Source organism: Strigops habroptila, chromosome Z (genome assembly GCF_004027225.2).
Source record: "Strigops habroptila isolate Jane chromosome Z, bStrHab1.2.pri, whole genome shotgun sequence".
NCBI classification, from domain to species: Eukaryota; Metazoa; Chordata; class Aves; order Psittaciformes; family Psittacidae; genus Strigops; species Strigops habroptila.
The window spans coordinates 80,958,837-80,978,892 of NC_044302.2; the positions used below are offsets into that span (position 1 = coordinate 80,958,837).

The 20,056-nt window shown below is 40.9% G+C and overlaps 2 protein-coding genes across 2 annotated transcripts in view; one reads left to right on the plus strand and one right to left on the minus strand.

Annotated features, from left to right (window-relative positions):
* Positions 1-12,760: 12,760 nt before the first annotated feature.
* SMIM15 (small integral membrane protein 15) lies at positions 12,761-16,008 on the plus strand. Its single transcript, XM_030470897.1, has 3 exons — positions 12,761-12,847; positions 13,007-13,081; positions 14,090-16,008. The coding sequence occupies exon 3, from the start codon at positions 14,117-14,119 to the stop codon at positions 14,339-14,341; it is 225 nt and encodes a 74-aa protein (XP_030326757.1). The 5' UTR covers positions 12,761-12,847; positions 13,007-13,081; positions 14,090-14,116; the 3' UTR covers positions 14,342-16,008.
* Positions 15,831-20,056, minus strand: part of NDUFAF2 (NADH:ubiquinone oxidoreductase complex assembly factor 2) — a 64,715-nt gene continuing 60,489 nt past the window's right edge. Inside the window, exon 5 of the mRNA XM_030470894.1 lies at positions 15,831-16,963. Within this exon, the coding sequence (XP_030326754.1) occupies positions 16,706-16,963 (258 nt within the window). The 3' untranslated portion in view covers positions 15,831-16,705. The remainder of the gene's footprint in view (positions 16,964-20,056) is intronic.

Below are 20,056 nucleotides of genomic sequence, written 5' to 3' on the forward strand. Positions count from 1 at the left end.
ACAGCCCTCTCCTCTGCCTTCAACTTTTCTTTTCATTTTCTTTTTTTCCTGCAGATTCTCCAGTGGTGTAATATTAAGCAGCATCTTCTAAAAAGCCAAAGAATTCAGTACCTGCCTCTTCTAGACTGGTGTAAGAAATGGTTCTGTGGGTATAATATTTGCATCGTGTTTCTCACTGTCCTTTCTGTGAATTTGATTCTCCTTCCAGCCAACAGGAAATTCAATACCAACATCAGCAAGGCAGAACTGTTCCAGGAGTCATGAATATCCTTCATCTAACAAAGGAGTCTGATGGCCATTCTTTCCACTGCTGGGGTGGGCAACACAATTATTGGGGCAGAATTCATATGTCTTCCTGTTCTTTATTCCAAAATGGAGAGAGCAAAATTTCCAGTGGAAAAGTTTGAGCAATTAAATAAACACAACAAGCACAGAGTAGTTAAACTTCAGGCTGAGTATAAACATACTTGTTTGGTTCAGAATGTTTTAAGAATGAAAACAAGGGGCCCCGCCTCTCCCTGCCTTGAAAAGGACTGTGACTAATGTGAAAAATGTTTTTGAATCAGAGCAGGAAAAAGCGTGCTCTCTGTTTTTTGCAATACTTCCTTGGCATTTTTGATGAAGTGAAAGCTTTCCTTGGAGAAAACACGTTGCCTCCTGTAATGTATGTCTGATGGGAGCAGGGAGGAAAAGGCTTTCCTTTTGAGAAGCAAAGTGGAGGGGAAAAGCATAAAACTCAAGGAGAGAAATGAAGCAAAATTTTGAATGAAAGAAATAGTCCTAGTTATGCAGGTGTTTCTTTGTTAACCGGAGTTTACTGGTGAGCCTCAAAATCAAGAACATTTTGTCATATTAGGCTGAAGGAGTCTTGAAATGTGAGAGCAGGTAATTCAGTATCTACATGGTATAAAGTTTAAGATGAATCATAGTCTTCAACCACATTATGAAACACTTCCATTCAAAAAGAAGACCAAAGTCATTAGCTTTCTCCAGCAATCATTATATAATGTGTAAAATAACAGACCAAACAACCCTGGGAGATGTGACAGAGAGCACATGCCTCATCATCCAAGCTAAATGAAAGATAGTATTGTTGGGAAGTAAAAAGAAACAGAATGGCAAAAACATGCTTTTCCTTAATTTGGAGGATTGTTAGGCAATGTAAAATACTATTGACTAAAACTGTTTCAAAAGCAATGGTGATAAAATTACATTTTTCTAATTGGAAATAAAAACTAAGAATAGGAGGCAAAAGTTTTCTTCAGGTGCCACCATCAGCTGGCACCACAGTTTCAATTCAAAGATAAACTATTCACTAAATATGTAATATAAGAAATCCCCTGTGACTACCTACACTACCACCTGTTTATTTTATGCTATGATATTTCTTTGAACTAGCTTCTCTATAGAATCATTCTTTCCCTGGAAAAGGGTGCTTTTGAGATATGTAAACCTGGCCTACCCTTTATAAGTAAGTGCACACACATATTAGGCCATAAAGAAGACTCTTCTCAAGATGTAGGTCATAAATATTTACTGAATATTTCAACAGTTCCTGGACCAATTCTTCTATTAGAAGAGAATATAATCAAAATGCCCAGTTATCCTTAACTGCTGGCTGTAAGCTCGTCCTCCTGCACTAAATTCTCTTGCCACCTTTCTGCAATTCCTACCCTCCGGTTTAGAATATGAATTCATGTTCAGTTTTCCCTTTCTTATTATCTATTATTTCTGAAATAATGGCTTTAATTTTCTCTCTAAATTTTTTTTTTTTAGATTGTATCATCTATTTTTTTATTCTGGGACATCTAGTAAAATCTTCTTTAAAAGTTTGCAATAATCATTCACACTTTTTCTGTTCCTTTTAGTAAGTTATTTAGCTTTAAATTATTTACAGCATTATTTAATGAAAGAGGAAAATACAAAGCACAAATTTAGAAATGTACATATTATCTGTCCTGGTTCTGGCTGGGGTAAAGTTAATTTTCTTTCTAGCACATGGTGCAGCGTTGTGTTTTGGCTTTAGTCTGAGAACAGTGTTGATAACACACTGATGTTTTATTGTTCAATAGCACTTACTCTAAGTCCAGGACTTCTCAGTCTCTCTCTGCCAGTTTGGAGGGGCACAAGAATCTGGGAAGGAGCAGAGACAGGACACCTGACCCAAACTAGCCAAAGGGGTATTCACAGAATCATAAAATCATAGAATGGTTTGAGTTAGAAGGAATTTTGAAGATCATTTAATTCCAACCCCCTGCCATGGGCAGGGACACTTTCCACTAGACCAGGTTACTCAAAGCCGCATCCAGCCTAGCCTTGGTCATAGAATGTCATGCTCAGTATCTAATCTGGAGGGAGATAGCCAGGAGCCACTGATCACTGCTCAGGGAGTGCCTGGGCATTGGTCATCAAGTAGTGGGCAATAGTATTATGCACATCTTGTGTTTCTTGAATTCTATTCCTCTCATTATTATAGTTCTTGTTGTTGTTACATTTTACATTATTTTAGTTATTAAGTTGTTCTTATCTCAACCTGCAGATTTTATCTTTTTCCAGTTCTCCCCCCACATCCTACAGTAAAAAGCAACTGTGTGGTACTTGGTTGCAACTGGGGTTAAACTACTATATACCAAACACAGTTTTTGATAACAAAACAAATACTGTAAGCAAAAGAAATTGCTTACAAAATAGGGTTTATTGCAGGTAAAGAACTGGTAGATGACAACAAGCTCAATATGAGTGTAAAGTGTGCTGCTGCAGCAAAGAAAACGAACAGGATGCTGGGTGACATCAACAAGGGCATCACCAGCAGAGATAAAGATGTCATTATCCCACTCTTCTCTGCACTTGTCAGGTCACACGTGGAATACTGTGTTCAGTTTTGGTCCCTGCTATACAAAATAGATGTGGACAGGCTGGAGAGGGTCCAGAGAAGGGCTACAGAGATGACCCAAGGACTGGGAAACCTGCTCTGTGAAGACAGGCTGAGAGAAGTGGGTTTGTTCAGCCTTGAGAAAAGGCGGCTCAGGGGAGACCTTACTACCATGTTCCAATATTTAAAGCGTGGATACAAAGATGGAGACGCCCTTTTTACATGTGGAAAAGATAAGGGGTAATGGGTACAAGATAATCCCAAGGAGATTCCGGTTGGACACAAGAAGAAAATTCTTCAGGATGAGAACAATCAGCCACTGGAATAATCTCCCTAAGGAAGTGGTGAATTCCCCAGTGTTGGACACTTTTAATACTGAGCTGGATAGTGTGCTAGGATATCTTGTCTAGACTGTGCTTTGCCAAGAAAGGTTGGACCACATGAACCTTGAGGTCCCCTTCCAACCTGGTTTCTACGATTCTGTGAAAAGTTATTGTTGAAATGAAAAGTCTCCTAGTAGAATTTATTGGACTTGAGAATCTGTTTTGTTTATCCTTTATCAATAAGCCTGGCATAAGAAGTAATGTGTCAATGACCAAGTTAGATATTTGGAGTATTGTGTCCAGTTCAAGGCTCCCCCACACAAGACAGACAAGGAGACCAGAGCAAGTCCAGCAGATGTCAAAGAAGATGATTAAGGGTTTGGAGTACCTGTAGGATGAAGAAAGGGTAAAAGAGAAGGGACTGTTCATCCTGGAGAGGAGAAGACTCAAAGGGATCTCATCAATCTTTACAAATGCCTGACTCAGGATGAGGAGAAGTGGCACAAAGAAGATGGAGCCAGACTCTTCCCATTGGTGCCCAAAGGACCAAAGGCAATGAGCATGAAGTAGGAAATGCCACACTTTCTTACTCTGGGGGCAGCCAAATGCTTGAAAAGTTTGCCCAGAGAAGTTGTGGAGTCTCCACCCTTGGAGATACTGAACCCCTTTCTGGGCATGGTCTTGAGCATCTTGCTCCAGGTGAGAAATATGTTCAGGTTGGTCCCTTGCTCAAGTTGGTCCCTTCCAACCTCAATTATTCCATCATACTACGAAAGTAGAGGACACCACTGGCATTAAAAAACAAAACAAAACAAGACAAAACAAGACAAAACAAAACAAGACAAAACAAAACAAAACAAGACAAAACAAAACAAACCAAGACAAAACAAAACAAAACAAAACAAAACCCAACCAGCCAATTAAAAATGTCTATAAACTGGCCATAAACAAAGTTAGATGAGAAATTTAAATGTTACAAACCTTCAGAATAAAGAAATTCTGCATAAATCCTCCAACAGGAAAAAATAGTTTAGAGGTTGAATTAGATCAGTTTATGAAAAGGATTAGAAGTCACAGTTTCCCACAATATTTTGTAATAAGACTAATCCACTTAGAAGATACCTTCCACTAATAATTTCCAAAACTAGGGTTTTTAGAGCATGAAGTATGTGAGGACATTTTAGACATCCTTGTCTAAACACAGTCAATTTGAATTAAGAGATTGCTTCCCCTAAAGGCTTACCAGCATCAGTGCATATTCAAATGCTCCCTAACCCAGTTCTGCTAAATTTCTCAGTTTATCTTAAACACACCTTAAAAACAGTTTGTATTAAACATGTTTTTAGCGGATATTTTTAAACCAGATAATTCTTACAGAATTGTTAGACAGCAATTACAAGCACAAGTCCAGCTGTGTGGTGGCCCCTCACAATAAAAGCTTTGACAAGTTAATGCTGGGGGCCAGCTTCTTAGCTTATATTAGCTATAGGCAGAAGAGTTCACCTTACCACGCCCAAAATTACATGTGTGGATCTTAATTCTTTTCTAGACAAGTGAGTCAACTCAGACTAAATAATTATGCAGTTAGTGTACCAAGCTTTATTAGACCCCCAAGTGCATTTCTTCTCCAGGTCCACCTCAAGTACTGTGTGCAGTTGTGGGTCCCTCAATATAAGAAGGACATCAAACTATTAGTGTGTCCAAAGAAGGGTGACTATGATGGCGAAAATTCTCAAGGGCAATACCCATCTCACGATTACAGGCTTGCCTGGTGATCTGAACTGTTGGCTGAACCTCGCTACCATCACCAAGCTTGCTCTGCTCAGTACTGTGGACTGCACCCTCTGTCAGTGTGGCCACCGAGCCTGCTTTGTCCCCTGGCTTGCCTTCCCTTACAGAGTGGCCTGCCTGTGCTGCTTGCTGCTGAGTATGACTGTGAACCTTTGGAGGGTAGAGAATATATTCCTGTGCTAATTCTGTGGGCAGAGCTCTTAAAAAGCACCCTTGCAGGAAGTAATATTTCCACTTTTAGAAACATATCTGACCTCTTCCATAAAGGCTTTCCAACACAAGAGAAAGGAAAGCCAGATGAACGTTTAAATCTACTGCTCTTGTATGCTCAGAGTGGAGAAACAGTTAAGGAAAAGCACCTGATTTTCTTGCAGGGATGGAACATCCTGAAGGCAGTTTTCAGTTGCCTGAGCTCAACTGTCTGAGCTTTGCAAGCTAACCTACCAAGCTGCTTATAAACAAATTAGATCTACACTACTATATTCAGTGACAATATAAGTTACACAGTTTTAGTCGGTTGTTTTCTCTAAGTGCCTACCCCATATGTTTGAAACTTATGGGGTGGACCTGGCATTGGCAAGGATAGGCAAGCTGATAAGCATGTGATTAACAATTCCACTTCAAGAACGTACATTTATACATTTTGCAAAACTGACCCTTACTGTTACAATAAAGGCAAATTTATGTCAGTGAGACATCACAGTTATGAGGGCATTTCTAAGAACAGTATTTCCCATAATTTGATGAGAAATGAAGTACAAGTTCCATAGGAGTGAATCATGTATCTTTTCTGATTGTCTTTTGAACATGCAGTATCATTTCAATACGTAATCCTAAATTGAGGGGTTTCAGTCCACAAAATCAGCATCAAGACTGGCTGATGTTTAGATCTTCTAGTTTTGGCAATGTTCCTGTATGTCTGATCAATCTGTTTTGCTGAGAATGAACTGAAAAGCTTTTCACTTCAGGTGTTTTAACTCTAGCATGAAAATTAGACGACGGAACATATTAGAATTTCCTGGTTTACTAAAGAGTTCTTCACGGCTGAGCAGAAGGCAGGAGGGATGTACATGTAATGCTACAGACTGTTATAGCATTCCATTCCACAGGACTAAGAATTCAAATAAGGTACAGACTTCCACTTCCACTTCCACTGGCAACAGTTTCTTTCCATATAAGACAGAGCAGGAAGCAGCCAACAAGGCTGGCTGTCTTTCAGATCTCAATGACTCATACATATACTACTTTTGTAAGTTAATCTAATACTGAAATGGGCACTCATTATCGTACTGAAGATTTATAGTGTGTCTTTGATCAGCAGAGAGCTCACAATACTTTACAAAGTGTTTCTAAACACAAATAAGTGAAAAAAGATAGCTCCATGTTCATATTGGAAAATGGCAGCCATATAACACACAGGAAAAATGTACCATAGCATATAGGTCTAGTTTCCAAAAAAGGAATAAGGAATTAGAATTAGGGCCCTTTGTTATGACTCATTACGGTATATCCTACAGTGAGAGTCTCAAACTTCACTTTTACTCTGGATTACCAGGAATCCTTGCGGTACCCTGTAAAAAGGAAATCAAAATCATTGAAGTTGTGAAAAGAATTTTTGCTTAGTAAAATATGGTACTTGAACTAGCATTTAGCAAGGACACTAGAACAGCTGTGAGAGATATTCCCTGGTTATGTGATGAACACTTCAGAGCCCTGAAACACTATACAGTACAATTATTATTACTGCAAGTACCAGGACCTCATTCTTACACCATATGTGGAGCACAGTGATTCAGGAGATTCTTGCAGGCATGATCCTGGGACATTTGTTCAATTCCAGTTAGGGACAGTGCGACCTGGTGAAGCAGCTGTGACAGTGAAGCAGTATCATTACTTTCTACTGCTCTTAGAAAGAAACTATAAAAGCAGTAATTATACTCACCTCTCCTATGAAATGTGATGGATTAGACAGAAGTATGATTCTGGTTCTCTAGTTCTCAGAACATACATATTACATACAGATCAGGTTGAGTTTTTTACCTTACAGTGCACATCAGTTAAGTTCCAAAAAGAAGGTAATTTAAGACTTAAGTTCCAATCAGTCCCCTTAACTTTGGCTGCTCTGGTGAAGAAGCCACAAATGAACCTGCTTGCACACAGTTTTGGGGAGACACCTAGTTACCCACTAGAAATACCAACTTCTAGTAAGTTTTTGTAACAGAAAATTGGGTAAGACAAAAACGAGAACAACAACCATACTCCCCGAATTTGAAAAGGTTTTGTTTAGATCAATTACTTTATATGTCTTTATAATAGACATAAATTGCTTGTTAAACTCAACCTTCTACAAAAACAAGGTACATCTGAATCCTAGAAGTTCAACTAATAGCCATAATGGCACTGTTTCTTTTATTCAACACCTCAAAATATTTTAAGGTGGTGGATAAATATTACCACCTACATATAAATAAAGACATAGAGTTGATTCTCCGAAGGATATGCTGTTTGATTTGAGTTCCTTGCGCTTCACTTGCCATTTAACTGAGGTGTTGAAGCTGGGAGCACTATCTTCAGTCCTTAGTGCCCTCTATGGTCCGCGAGAGGTAGCAAGCAGCTTCAGAGAGTGATACATCAAGGGGGGCCTGAGTCACTGCTCAGAGAGAGGCACCCATGTCTCTCCATTGCCTTTCTCCTTTGCTCCCGGGGGAAAAGACTTCCGTGCAGACGCTTAAAATTTTCAGACTCAGCCCAGGCCTAGTGTCACAGTTGGTTTATGATCCTGTGATTCTCGGTTTTTTCACCTCAGCAGCTACATTAAGCTACCTCTGGGAAAAGCTCTGAGGATTTATGAAGCCGTATTGATGACAATTTTTATTCTTCTTCCCTTTATCATAACCCAAGAAAATCCAGAAGCAAGTTAATACCCATATCAGTCATGACCATTTCAAAATTCAGTAATGATCTAAGAGGAGAAAATATGTCTATTATTTGAATAACTTCCATTTGTATCTTTAGTAATTTTTTTCCCTTTTTGAACTGTACGAAAACCTAAAAGGAACATATGAAGGATGGACACATGTCAGGTCTTCAATTATATCTCTCCTTATAAGTGTAGTAAAAACAGTGCTATTGCATAAATGAGTCGACCTAGAGCCCAGAAGCATTTGATCATTCTTTAATTGAACATTAGATATACATACTTCTACATTCTATTGCATTCTTAGGATATGAAAGTATGCAGCATGTTACTTGGCCTAGGGGTCATGCACAGCCCCAACACATGCTCTGTCCTTGAAAGTATATAGTAGCAGAACAATTTATAAGAATTGTTTGAAATGAATTAAGTATTGCTGCTGTATTGCTCATTATTTTGACCACTTTCATCTTGGCTACTCAGACCTAGTTGTGTTTAATGGTAGCCAAACTACAAGTACCTGGGTTTGATCATGCAATTTACAGAATAAAGATATACTGCAGACACCAATTTTCTTAAGCAAAGATTTGTAGCAGAAAAAGAATCCTTAATCCCCAGTGGTACAAGGGAGTTTTGTTGGCTCAAGTAAAGCTATTAAAATCAGACTGGTTATTGGCTGGCACATGCTGTGGATATATCACACACGGTTAAAAAATCGCCAATAAAGCTTTCACAGCTTAGAGGTTTTACAGGCTGGAGAAAAAAGCAACAGTCGAGTTACTTTTTAAAACTCTCCAAAAACCCGCCAGTGTGCAATGGCACAAGAATTCCACCTAGCTCTTCTAGAAACAGGAATATTCAGCAGGTGGAGTACAACACGCCCAGGACACTAATAACTATGCAAAATGATTATTGGAGAATTCACACTCTATGTAGAAAAAACAGAGCCTCAAGGAGCTTGTTTATCCTCAGAATTCACGAATTACAAATAGGAAGTTAGAGATTACAGTGCATGACATACTTAGCAGCTTCCATATACAGAATGATTCTGGACCACTGATACATGTCAACACATCTGAGTGAAAAGAATACATTTACTGAAAGCTTGTCTTCACCACACACTCTGAAACACTCAGACTTTTCAGTCACTGTTGGCATGAGAAAGGCTTTGCTTTCATGCAAGTAACTCTCCCATTTTCCGTGCCTACATTATATTCTCAGCAGATTTCTCTGCATTGTATCTTACATAATTAGTGCTGGGTTTTTGGAGTGCTGCTTCCATTCCTCTGCCCACTCACTCTTTGAAAGTGTGACAATGGACAGTAATGTTTGTCCCCTCAAGCATGCTCTCATGAAATGCCACTGAAACTGAAATTTCAATGCTGTTTATATATATGTTTTTATATCTATAAAAATTGACTAGTGATTTAATTTTATCAAAGTTGATGGTTCATAAATTCATACTGTATTACAGTTTGGTGCTACTTCTGCTGCCATAAATGTTATATAGTAACTGAAAAGCTTAACTCCATTCTATGTTCCTTCCCAGCCTAGATATCTGGAATGACATCTAGGTAAATGTTATAATGTTTAGTATGAATCATGATTTTTACAGTTTAAATGATGTGAGCTTTCATCAGTGGGTCCCTTCCCTCTCCTTCCTAAGCCCTCCAATTCTCTCGCTCATCTGCTTGTAAGTGACAGATCTGAAATTAAAGATTGTCTGCCTTAAAATACACACAGACACATACGTCGCTATAAATAACAAATCACGGGTCATTTAAAGGAATTCTAGATGAGATGTAAAAGAAAGTGTTGATTTACAAAGTAGCAAAATTATAATTAACATAAGCATATGCTTAATATGGTCTTTTAAAGTGTTCTGATGTTGTGCTATGGGTTGTGCTGCTTAGTTGGAGTTGTAGTGAATTCTGGAATTTCTGTTCTCCCTTTGCCTACTTAAAGTATAAAAACTGAGTAACTTAGAAAAGCAAAGCAAGTACCTTGATCTCCTGTGGCCTTGAGGTTGAACTATTCTGAAGCTGGTAGAGCGCAAGCCTCAAATAAAGCCTTTCTATCTGGTAGTAATCCCATGATATCTCTTCATTCCTAATGAAGATGCACTACGTTTTTCAGTCAAGGTTGTATCCTGGGCCTCTCTTCTCCACCTAGCTGCCTATTTTCAAAAATCTTCAAGGAGCAGAATTATTATGTATGAGACCTTTACTACTTTGACAATTAAACCAGTCTACAACTTCAGAAGATATTAGGCGGAAAAGGACACCAGAAAAGGTAATTAAATAAGACCTGTTTTCTTAGGAAAGAGAATTAAAAATCCCTGCTTTTCATTTCTTCCCTGCCACAACGAATCAGTCACTTTCCTCTTTAAATCAATAAGGCAGAGAAGGCATAGAAAGACAGACAAATGCGGTTATTACTATTCTGGGAAAGACTGGAACTGGAAATTAATTTTGCAGCAGGTCTAAAGGTGGTGGTATTAAGCAGCTTGTATATAGCTGTTGACTAAGTCAGTGCTTATTTTGGCATAAGTACCTGAACTTGACACCCAAGCACCAGAAATAGAACTGTGTCCCCTCTTGCCCGATATGCAATTTTACCATAAATAGGCTATACTTATGTAATAGCCCATCTTGTTTTAACTTAACTACACAGCATGCGAAAACATCTGATAACGATAACAATAAATACAACACCTCAGGATTCATTTCTAAGCTCTAGTAAATTTAGATTGTTATATTTTGCCAAGATTTACAAATTACAGACCAAACAGGGACCCACAACCTCTCTAGAGGTTTAACGCTCATGTAAATGGCTGAGTAACACAAGTACAGAGATACATGCAGAGATATCAGCCAAAGGTCTTGGGAGTCTGGGGAGATCCCTGCTGACTGGAAGCTAGCCAGTGTTATTCCAGTTTACAAAAAGGGCATGAGGGAAGACCCAGAAAACTACGGGCGTGCCAGTCTAACCTCAGTTCCTGGAAAAGAATATGGAGAAGATCACACTGGGTGCTATTGAAAGGCATTTAAAGAACAAAGAATAAAATCATTGGGCACATCAACATGGGTTCACAGAGGGAAAGTCCTGTTTAACTAATTTGATAGCATTCTATGATAAGATCACCTGCCTAGTGGGTGGATGGAAGGCGGTGGGTGCAGTTTTTCTGGATTTTATTAAGGGTCTGGGGAGAGCTCATAGCAGTCTTCCAATCCAATACCTAAAGGGAGTCTACAGGGAGCCTGCAGTGGGACTTTTGACAAGGGCAACAAGGTCGCCCCTCAGCCTCCTTGTCTCCAAACCAGACAAACTCCGAGTTTTCAGCTGCTGCTCACAGGACGCGCCCTCCAGCCCTGCCACCAGCTTTGTTGTCCTCCTCTGGAGGCATTCGAGGGCCTTCACATCCTTCTTGAATGGTGGGGACCAGCACTGCACACAGTGCTGCAAGTGAGGCTGCACGAACACTGAATGCAGTGGGAGAATCACCTCTTTTGACCGTTTGGTTGTACTGTGTGATGCACCCAGGGTGCTGTTTGCCCTCTTGCCTGCCAGGACCCACTGCTGACTCCTATTGAGCTTAGCATCAAACCAGCACCAACAGGTCCCTTTCTGCAGGGCTGCTCCGCAGCCACTCCTCTCTTTTCCAACTGAACTAGTCTAGTCTGTTATATGATATGATATATTGTTATGTTAGGTTATATTATATTTATATTACGTTCTGCTCTATTCTATTCTGGTCTTTTCTTGAAAGATATTACAAAAGCCTGAACACTATAGACAGGTTTGGAATAAGAATGTGCAAATAACGAAAATTTGCACATAGCAAAAAATTGCATTCAACATAATCTAAAGCATTTTAGATTGGTCAGATCTCTTGTCGATGATGCTCATTGATAAACTGTATTTCTTCTTTTCCCGTTTGCCGCCCTTTAAAGGATATAAATAGTCACAGAACAAAAAGACAGACAGAAGGGGAATGCCCTGATGGCATTTGGTGTTACGCTAGAGGGAAAGGAACACCTCATTTGATCAATACAGTGTAAGTGATTGCAAGATCTTCTCATGCACTAAGCTAATACCCTAATCTATGCTTAACTTTGCTTTGGAAACATAAATAAGTTTTATTCACATTAGTGTTTGAATGCACACGTGTGTGTGGAAAGGGAGAAGGGAAGGCGTGGTGCAACACACACAAAGCAAAACGTCAAACCCGGAATGTGCAGTATGGGAATATTAAAGGCCGCAGCAGTCACTCAGAATAGGCAGAGATCAGCTGAGTCCCTCTGCTGAGGCCAGTTCCGCGGGGAGCAGCGCAGCAGCGCGCAGCTACGGCACAGCTCGCCCACCGCGGGAGCTGCTCGGCGCCCTGCGGCCGGGCACGGGCAGCCCAGCAGCGCCGGTCGGCCGGGACTTCCCGCACGGCGCAGGCGGCGGACGCGGAACCCCCACAAGCCACTGGCAGGAGTTAACATGTGCTACCTGCAGGTCGCACCACGCACTGGAGTAGCGCCATAGCGGGAGAGGAAAGGGAGACATTACGGGGCGCCAGCACCACGGTGCACGGGGGGCACCGGTACCAACCTCGCACCGGCCCGAGCGGTCAGCGATCACCGCCGGCCTGCGGCGGGTCCGAGCCGCACCCTGCCGCCAGCCTCAGCGCGGCTGTTCCGCGCTGCAAAAATCCACTCGAGCACCTGGAAACTCGTTTTACCCGAGCTCCGGCCTTTGACCGGCGAGACACGGCAGCCCCACTCCCGCTGACCAGGAGCCGGCACGGGGAGCTCCGCCCGGCGGGGCGGGCCCACCCCGGAGGCTCCGCCCGCCGCCGGTAAGTGCGGGCGCGGCGCGGCATTGCCCCGCCCCGCGGTGACGGCTGCTGGTGCCTCTTTCCTGTTTCCGCTCGGCAGGCCGGCGCCCCGCAGGGTTGCGGTACCGCGGGGCGGGGGGCGGCGGGAGGGATGGCGGGGTGGTGCGGCCCCTTTCGCCCCGCCCCGGGCCCCGGCGGTGCCTTCCCGCCGCCGCCACGCTCCGACGGAGCAGCGCTGCCTGCGGCGCCTTTATCTCACGGGCTGTGTGTTCTCTCCGCAGGGACCTGGGCGGCAGCCTTCCGTCGCTCGGCACGCCCGGAGGGTGCCCGGGGCGGCTCTGGGCCCCCCGCCGCCGGTGAGTGAGGCCGGGGTCGAGGTCTCCACAGCGCGGCCATTGGGAGGGGCGGGGCGGGACGTGCAGCAGGCCGCTAGGGGCAGGCGTGGGGGAGGTGGCGGCGGTGGCGGGAGGGAGAGGGCCCGGTGTCGGTGCCCGGTGTCAGTCGGTTCCCGGCTCCTGCTCCGGGCCGAGGGGCCCCGGGGCTCCGCAGCCCCCACCATGCGCCTCGCCGCCGGCACAGCCCTAAGGTTGTTTTTGACTCGCCGGCTATTGCTAGTTCACCGTCTAAAGCTCCGGCCCGGCTCCCTCACCTCCCTAGGAAGCCCTATAGAAAAATAATGGAACCACAGCATCAACCAGGTTGGAAAAGACCTTAAAGATAATCAACTCCAACCTTGACCCCAGGACTGCCAGGACCACCACTAAATCATGTCAGTGAGGGCCTCGTCTACAAGTTTGTGAACACTTCCAGGGACGGTGACTCCACCACTGCCCTGGACAGCCTGTTCCAATGCCTGACCACCCTCTCTGTGAAAAAATTTCTCCTAACACCCAGTCTAAACCTCCCCTGGTGCAGCTTGAGGCCATTTCCTCTTGTCCTATCACTTGTTACTCAGGAGAAGAGACCGACCCCACCTCCCTACAGCCTCCTTTCAGGTAGTTGTAGAGAGCAAATAAGGTCTCCCCTGAGCCTTCTCTTCTCCAGACTAAACAACCCGACTGGGCTCTCTTTCCTTGTCTTCCAAAGAAGCACGGGCTTCACTTTTTTTCATGAAGCATCTTGGTGTTATCTGAAGCTCTGTGGAATGAAATACCTAATTATTTTGTAAAGACTGTAGTTTAAGGTAGGATCAACACTTAGTATTACACTTTCATGTATGATGCACTACTTTTAACTTCTAGCAAAACTGAGCTTGCTCTTTGATAATGAAAGATGATGACACATTAAAATGGCAATTTTTGTGTATGCATTCCTTTATTTTTCTGAATACTCAGAAATATTTTCTTTTTTTTGTTATTCTATAGGGTTTTCCCAATAGAAAACCAGAAAAGATGATTGATATTAAGGCCTGGGCTGAATACATCGTGGAGTGGGCTGCAAAGGACCCATACGGCTTTCTTACTACAGTGATCTTGGCCCTTACACCATTGTTCATAATTAGTGCAGCGCTTTCATGGAAGCTTGCAAAAATGATTGAGGCCAGGGAACGAGAGCAAAAGAAGAAACAGAAACGCCAAGAGAATATTGCAAAAGCCAAACGAACGAAGAAGGATTAAATGGGGAAAAAAGATCTTCCTTGTGCAAAGAATCCACTTCCTAAATGAAATACTTACACATTTTGTGTTGTAACTGTCCTTTGATACTTGATCCTCTTATTGATGCAGGGAATTCCGTCCCTTCAGTGTATTTTTTTTTTTTTCTGCTGAGATGATTTGTGTTAGTTTATCCAAATGACACTTGTTACAGTCATTTAATCTACTTGTTCTAGTCTAGGTTGCTTTTCTAAATTTACATGTTAAATTAAAAAAAACAATGTGTTGGGTGGCTCTGGACATAGATGGTTTTTTGTTTTTTTTCCCCTTAGCTGAGCTATTGCCTAAGTGTCTTAAAATTGTCAAATTATGGGGGAAATTGTGAATGGTAAACTGGATTACAGAAAGGCAAGTTTTTGCGTACTTTTAGCAGAGCTGTAGAGATGAGCTAGCGTCTTCCTTAGCAGCACGTTACCAATTTCTTTTAAGGACACTGCATATGGCCCTGTGGTTCATTCGGCTCTCTGCCCAGAGAGGCTGCTGCAGTGTCTTTGATGGTGGGGTCAGTCTGCAAAAAGAACCTATCTTAGCTCTTCCTGAACTACCAGCCATCAACAGTATTTAAATTGAGCCCAAACTCTAGGAATCCGATTGCTTGTTATAACTATCTTCATTTGTCTTGAGCCACTCCTATGTTGTTTGGGTTTCCCTAATGCTTACCTGAATACTCCACCTGTAACTGTCTTCTGCCTTCAAACACTTTTTATGCCTCAAAGAATAGCCATAAATGGGATGAGACCAAAGGCCCAGGTGGCCTAGTGTTCTGTGGAGAGTATAGAAGGAGGATGTGCCAGTAGTTCTTCCTACTTGCTAACCTCCTGGCTACCTTTGGTCTGGGACTTTCTGAGTTCAGGGGGGATCTCTGGTCTCATGGACCCTGGAACTCTGCTGCTTTCCAGGTTGCAAAATGCTGCCATGCTAGAAAAAATCCAAGTTGGGTTTGTGTTGTAAATACGCCAACATTATTTAAACTTAATTCAAATTAATGTTTTTCTAACAAGCGATTAATTTTTCAAAGCCTAATTTTTTATTAAGTCTAGTTCTAAAAAGCTTGTGTCGGTCATTAATTTCTTAGATTTAGTGTATTTCTAAACAGCAGCACAGAGTTACACTTTCTAGCAACTAGACCTTCATTATGTTTAAAAATAAAACCTTAATATAATTCTGTTGTTCCAAAAAGACAACCTACAGAGCTGGTGGACACCAAGAGCGATTGGAAATGGGGAGTCTTAACTGAATGAAGTGAATGTGAAGTACTGTTGCTCCCCTTTTAGGTTTGTTGGTCAAAGCAAGCATTATTAGAATGTGGCATTTCAGCATTTTATAAACACATGGGATTAAGTCTCCACATTTTGAATCAAGTGTTGTCAAATGTGTACCTGTTCCATCTTTGATACATACTAGCTTAAAACACATGGAGGAGAACTGATGAAGGATGCACTGCACAAATAAATTTGATACTTTTTCAAAAAATTGGATGGTCTTTATTTTGACTTGAAGCTCTGAAGTGTCATCTCTAAGGCAAATAATCTGCACATTCTATGTATCTAAACTATGGCCAAATACATGTAGTAATTCAGGGAAATCCTTGCATACACCAAGAATAAATAAAAACTTTTTTATTCATGACAGTCCCTTGTCCCAAACCTTGTGTTATTTTCCAGCAACTTTACCAAGTGCTTCTAAAGTCTGTTATGGTAGTTACATGTAGTTTAAGTCAGCCTGATTTTATCCTTTGCTTACTGCTGGCTCAAATCAAACATTATTCAAATATGTTGACTGTTTTCTTAAGTTATAAGAATATCTGTAAGATTAATACAGTGCATAGTCAGTGTGGTGTCATAGTGATTCCTGTCAGTGAGATGAACTTTTCTGTGCACTTGCCAGAGGAAAGCACACTGGCACTGCCAAGGGAATTAACAAGCATTTTGAAAAACTATCTCAAATTAATGCCTAGGTTTGGGAAAATTTTAAGTGTACTGATTAACTAAAATTAATTACATCAAAACCAATAATAATTCTAAATTGTTTTTTCCTTGAAGACTCATTTATTTTTAAGAAAATAAAGTTAGCTATAAAATCTGGCTATGATTTCAAAAGTAACTGATGAACAGCAACTGTTGAAAACAAATTTACACGGTAACACAATGCTGCTTTTCACTAAACCCAAAAACTTTCCAGTAGTTTGTCATGATTAAGCGTATGTGAACAGTTCTGCAAACATAAATGAAACTCCTTTAATATTACTTTATTGCAGACATATATACCAGTTGTTAATGTTCGTATTAAACTATTTATCCATTAGCAGTATCAGTACATTACAACTGTTTACTTATTACGACTACTATCACTGCTTGGTGGCATCCAGGAGCCCGGCTGAAAGGTATTTGCAGTGCTGGTTGGATCTTGCGAAGGCTCCTTCTTTCCATAGTAAGGGGCAGATGCGTGGCCTTTAATGTGAGTATGAGTTGGTTCAGCAACAAGTCCCTCCTTGTATCCCTGAGCCTGAAGCAGCTTATCCTTTTCAGATACATCTTTGGTTTTCTGTTTCATTTCTTCTCTGTAACTTTCATTCCTAAGAATCTCCTAATAACACAATAGAAAGATAATTAGATACATCGGCAGTCAGTGCGATACACAAAATTGGAATAAAACACTTTAAACAGTCATTGTTTCTTAATTTTATAATCCAAACTTTCAGGTATGTAGGTAAAATAAACTGTCACAAAATTAACTGGTTTTCAATATCAGCCCTGGTTTAGAATATTCTTAATGTTTTGATCATGTTGTTGAAGCAAAACTGCACTGTGGTATCCCAGTTTCAGTATTCTATTGGATCAAAAAGGAAAAGATACCCAGTAATCAACAAATGTGAAAATGCATTACAAAAAAGGCTACCTTTTATATTGCTTTCTATGTAGAACTTGCTACTATATAGTTATTTATCACTTGCATCTCTTCTGCAGCTCATTATGCCTCTGACCTTAGGTATCTGTGTACCAGGGTGCAGCTTTGGGAGAAACAGATGTTCAATCTTGACTCCAAGCTGAAGCCATGCAAGAAATAAAAAAACCCCCCAAAACAACCTAAATAAAAAATAAAATAAGAAAAGCACTAGGACAGAACTGAAACTACTGAGATGGCATCAGGAGAAAAAGCAGGGGGACAGCATAAAAATCCCTGAGGGAAACCCTGCTCCAGACTCAGAAGACAGCTCAGCAAGGCCAAGCACCAGCATGGTCCAAGCAGCAGAGGAGGACAATCTGCCTTCAGCTGCGCAGCTGATGACTGCCTGGCCGGCAAAGGTGAATGGGGAGTTATGATGAGGACACTAAGCACAACACTGCTTAAGGTGACTCTATGCTAATGCTAGGCATCTACCAGGGGTACTAGCTAAAATTAATGCAGTGCATTCATGACAGGTGCAAAATCTTTCCTACTGCCTCTGCACAGGTAAAAAATCAAACAAAAATGAACTAGGTTTAACATTTTACCTCCACCCCTAATAAACTGAAGCAACTGTATGATGCATGATCCTACTGCAAGGCCAAAAAACCCACCCAGAACATGTATGCAGAGAAGGCTCGTACAGCTTGCTGGTTCAACTTCATGAAGCTCTGTACCAAAACATGGCTGGGTACAGGTTAAAGCTGGAAATTCACTAATAAAAATGACCTGAACTGGGATTGGCTTCTTGCACTGAGAAATGCTGAGGCTGAGTTGAAGCAAATGCAATTACTGGCTTGTCCACAGGTATAATAGAAAAAAAGCTGCTAGCAGACCTTGCCATCTTGTTCAGAGGAAAACACAAAGAACTCCCAAAGCAAACACAAAAAGCCTTGAAAAATACTGGTTTGGTTTCTATCTGTTTGTTAGCATATGTTTCTTATTACAAGGATGTTTTGCAAATTTTGCTAACAAGACTTCCCTGTGCTTTTGTTAGGGCAGATAGTGAAAAGTATTCTAAACAAAAGGAGACAGGTGATATGCATATTTATAACGCTTTGAGCCCAAATACAACTTGACTGTAACCAACACCATGCAACAAGGAAGCTGCTAATACCTACATTTAGACTGGGATACAGGAGGAAAAAGGCTGAACACTTTGGAAGAGCTACGGAGACATTAGACCAGTACCCATGACATTATTTTAAAAATGGCATTAAAATACATGTGATATTGCCAAGAGTTGACAAAGCAGGAATGTGAACATTTAAGAACATTTTAAAAGGCAGTATTTAAAGAAAACCTTGTCTTAGAGATACTAAAACTAACATATTTTTCTTAGCCCATAATTGCCTCTATTAAATTGCTTCTTAAATTCACAGATGCGCAGAGCAGAGGCAAAACACTTCACACACCTGTTCAGCATGAAAATACACAAGTAGTACACAAAAGATTTTGCAAACTGAAAGGGAGGCAGGCGGAAGGAACAAAATTCTGCCACACTCAAATAAAGATACTGCCAAGCGTAACAAGGTAAAATTTTCAACAGTCAGTATAGCAAAGCCTCATTATAACATCTCTTAATTCCATCCTTGTTTACTACATGCCTGTATAAATCTACCATGACCTTACTGATTTCAAGAGGATTGCTCCTATGGTGCTCATATTACCCCACGACTACGAAATAGGGGTGCACACCTTTGTGGTATCTGTGCATCGTAGTGTCTGCTAAAAGAGCATGAAATGATTTATTAAAGCACAACTGTAATTCACTTACTAATTAGCTAGTGAACAGCTACTTACTAACTTCAGGTATTTTCCAGTGATTACTTTAACAAAGTTATCTTTATCAGGTAATAACATCTGTAACTAAGTCACATAATAGCAGCTGTAACTAAACTCCAAATGCTCCAGGTCCACCTTAAATGTTGATGTGCAACTGTCATCTGGTTTTCAGATCCAAGTAAGACTCTTTTAATCAGCTTTCACTGGCCAAAGTGGAGTTGTGATCTAGTAAAATAACCATCTTGATCTTGAAAAAAGCATGAGGAATGACACTCATTAGCAAACACATAAAACTGAAGTGACTTGTTCAGAATCTTCTATACGAACCATACCTGGACAAAAATTTTTCAAGTTCAAAGTATCTGCACACGTCCATTTTGTGCATTAAATTCATGCCACTAACATGTACACTGAAACCAGGGTTCCTGTGCTCAAACTAAAGAAGACGTGAATGAGGAATCTTGTGTCAAATGGCACCTTACAAGAATCGTGTCAAATAAATGAGTTTTCTTAGCATAAATATCTTGTGCTTTGATATTGGAAAGTATGGAATTCCTATTACAGTTCCACAATTCTGTGGAATTCTCTGAGTCCTTCCTGTTCCAAATATTGCCTCAAAGAAATACTTCATTCTCAATTCTCACTATATGTACTTTTTTTAAAACACATGGTGATTGTATTTCTAAGTACTATTGGTTCAATTACCAAAGTTTCCCTGCCATTACAGGCATTTCCAAATTTGAATAAGATAATCAACTTGGTTCATAATGCAAATTTTAATGAAATTACTACATGCATATTTATAGAAGAAATTATCCTTAAAACACACTAGAAATGTGCTGAATCTTTACAACAAATCTTCCAAATTTGGCTTTTATCTGCATGGCTCACTGTACTTAATTACAGCGAGTGTTAGAAAGGCTCCTCCTCAAACATCCTCCTGGTTCT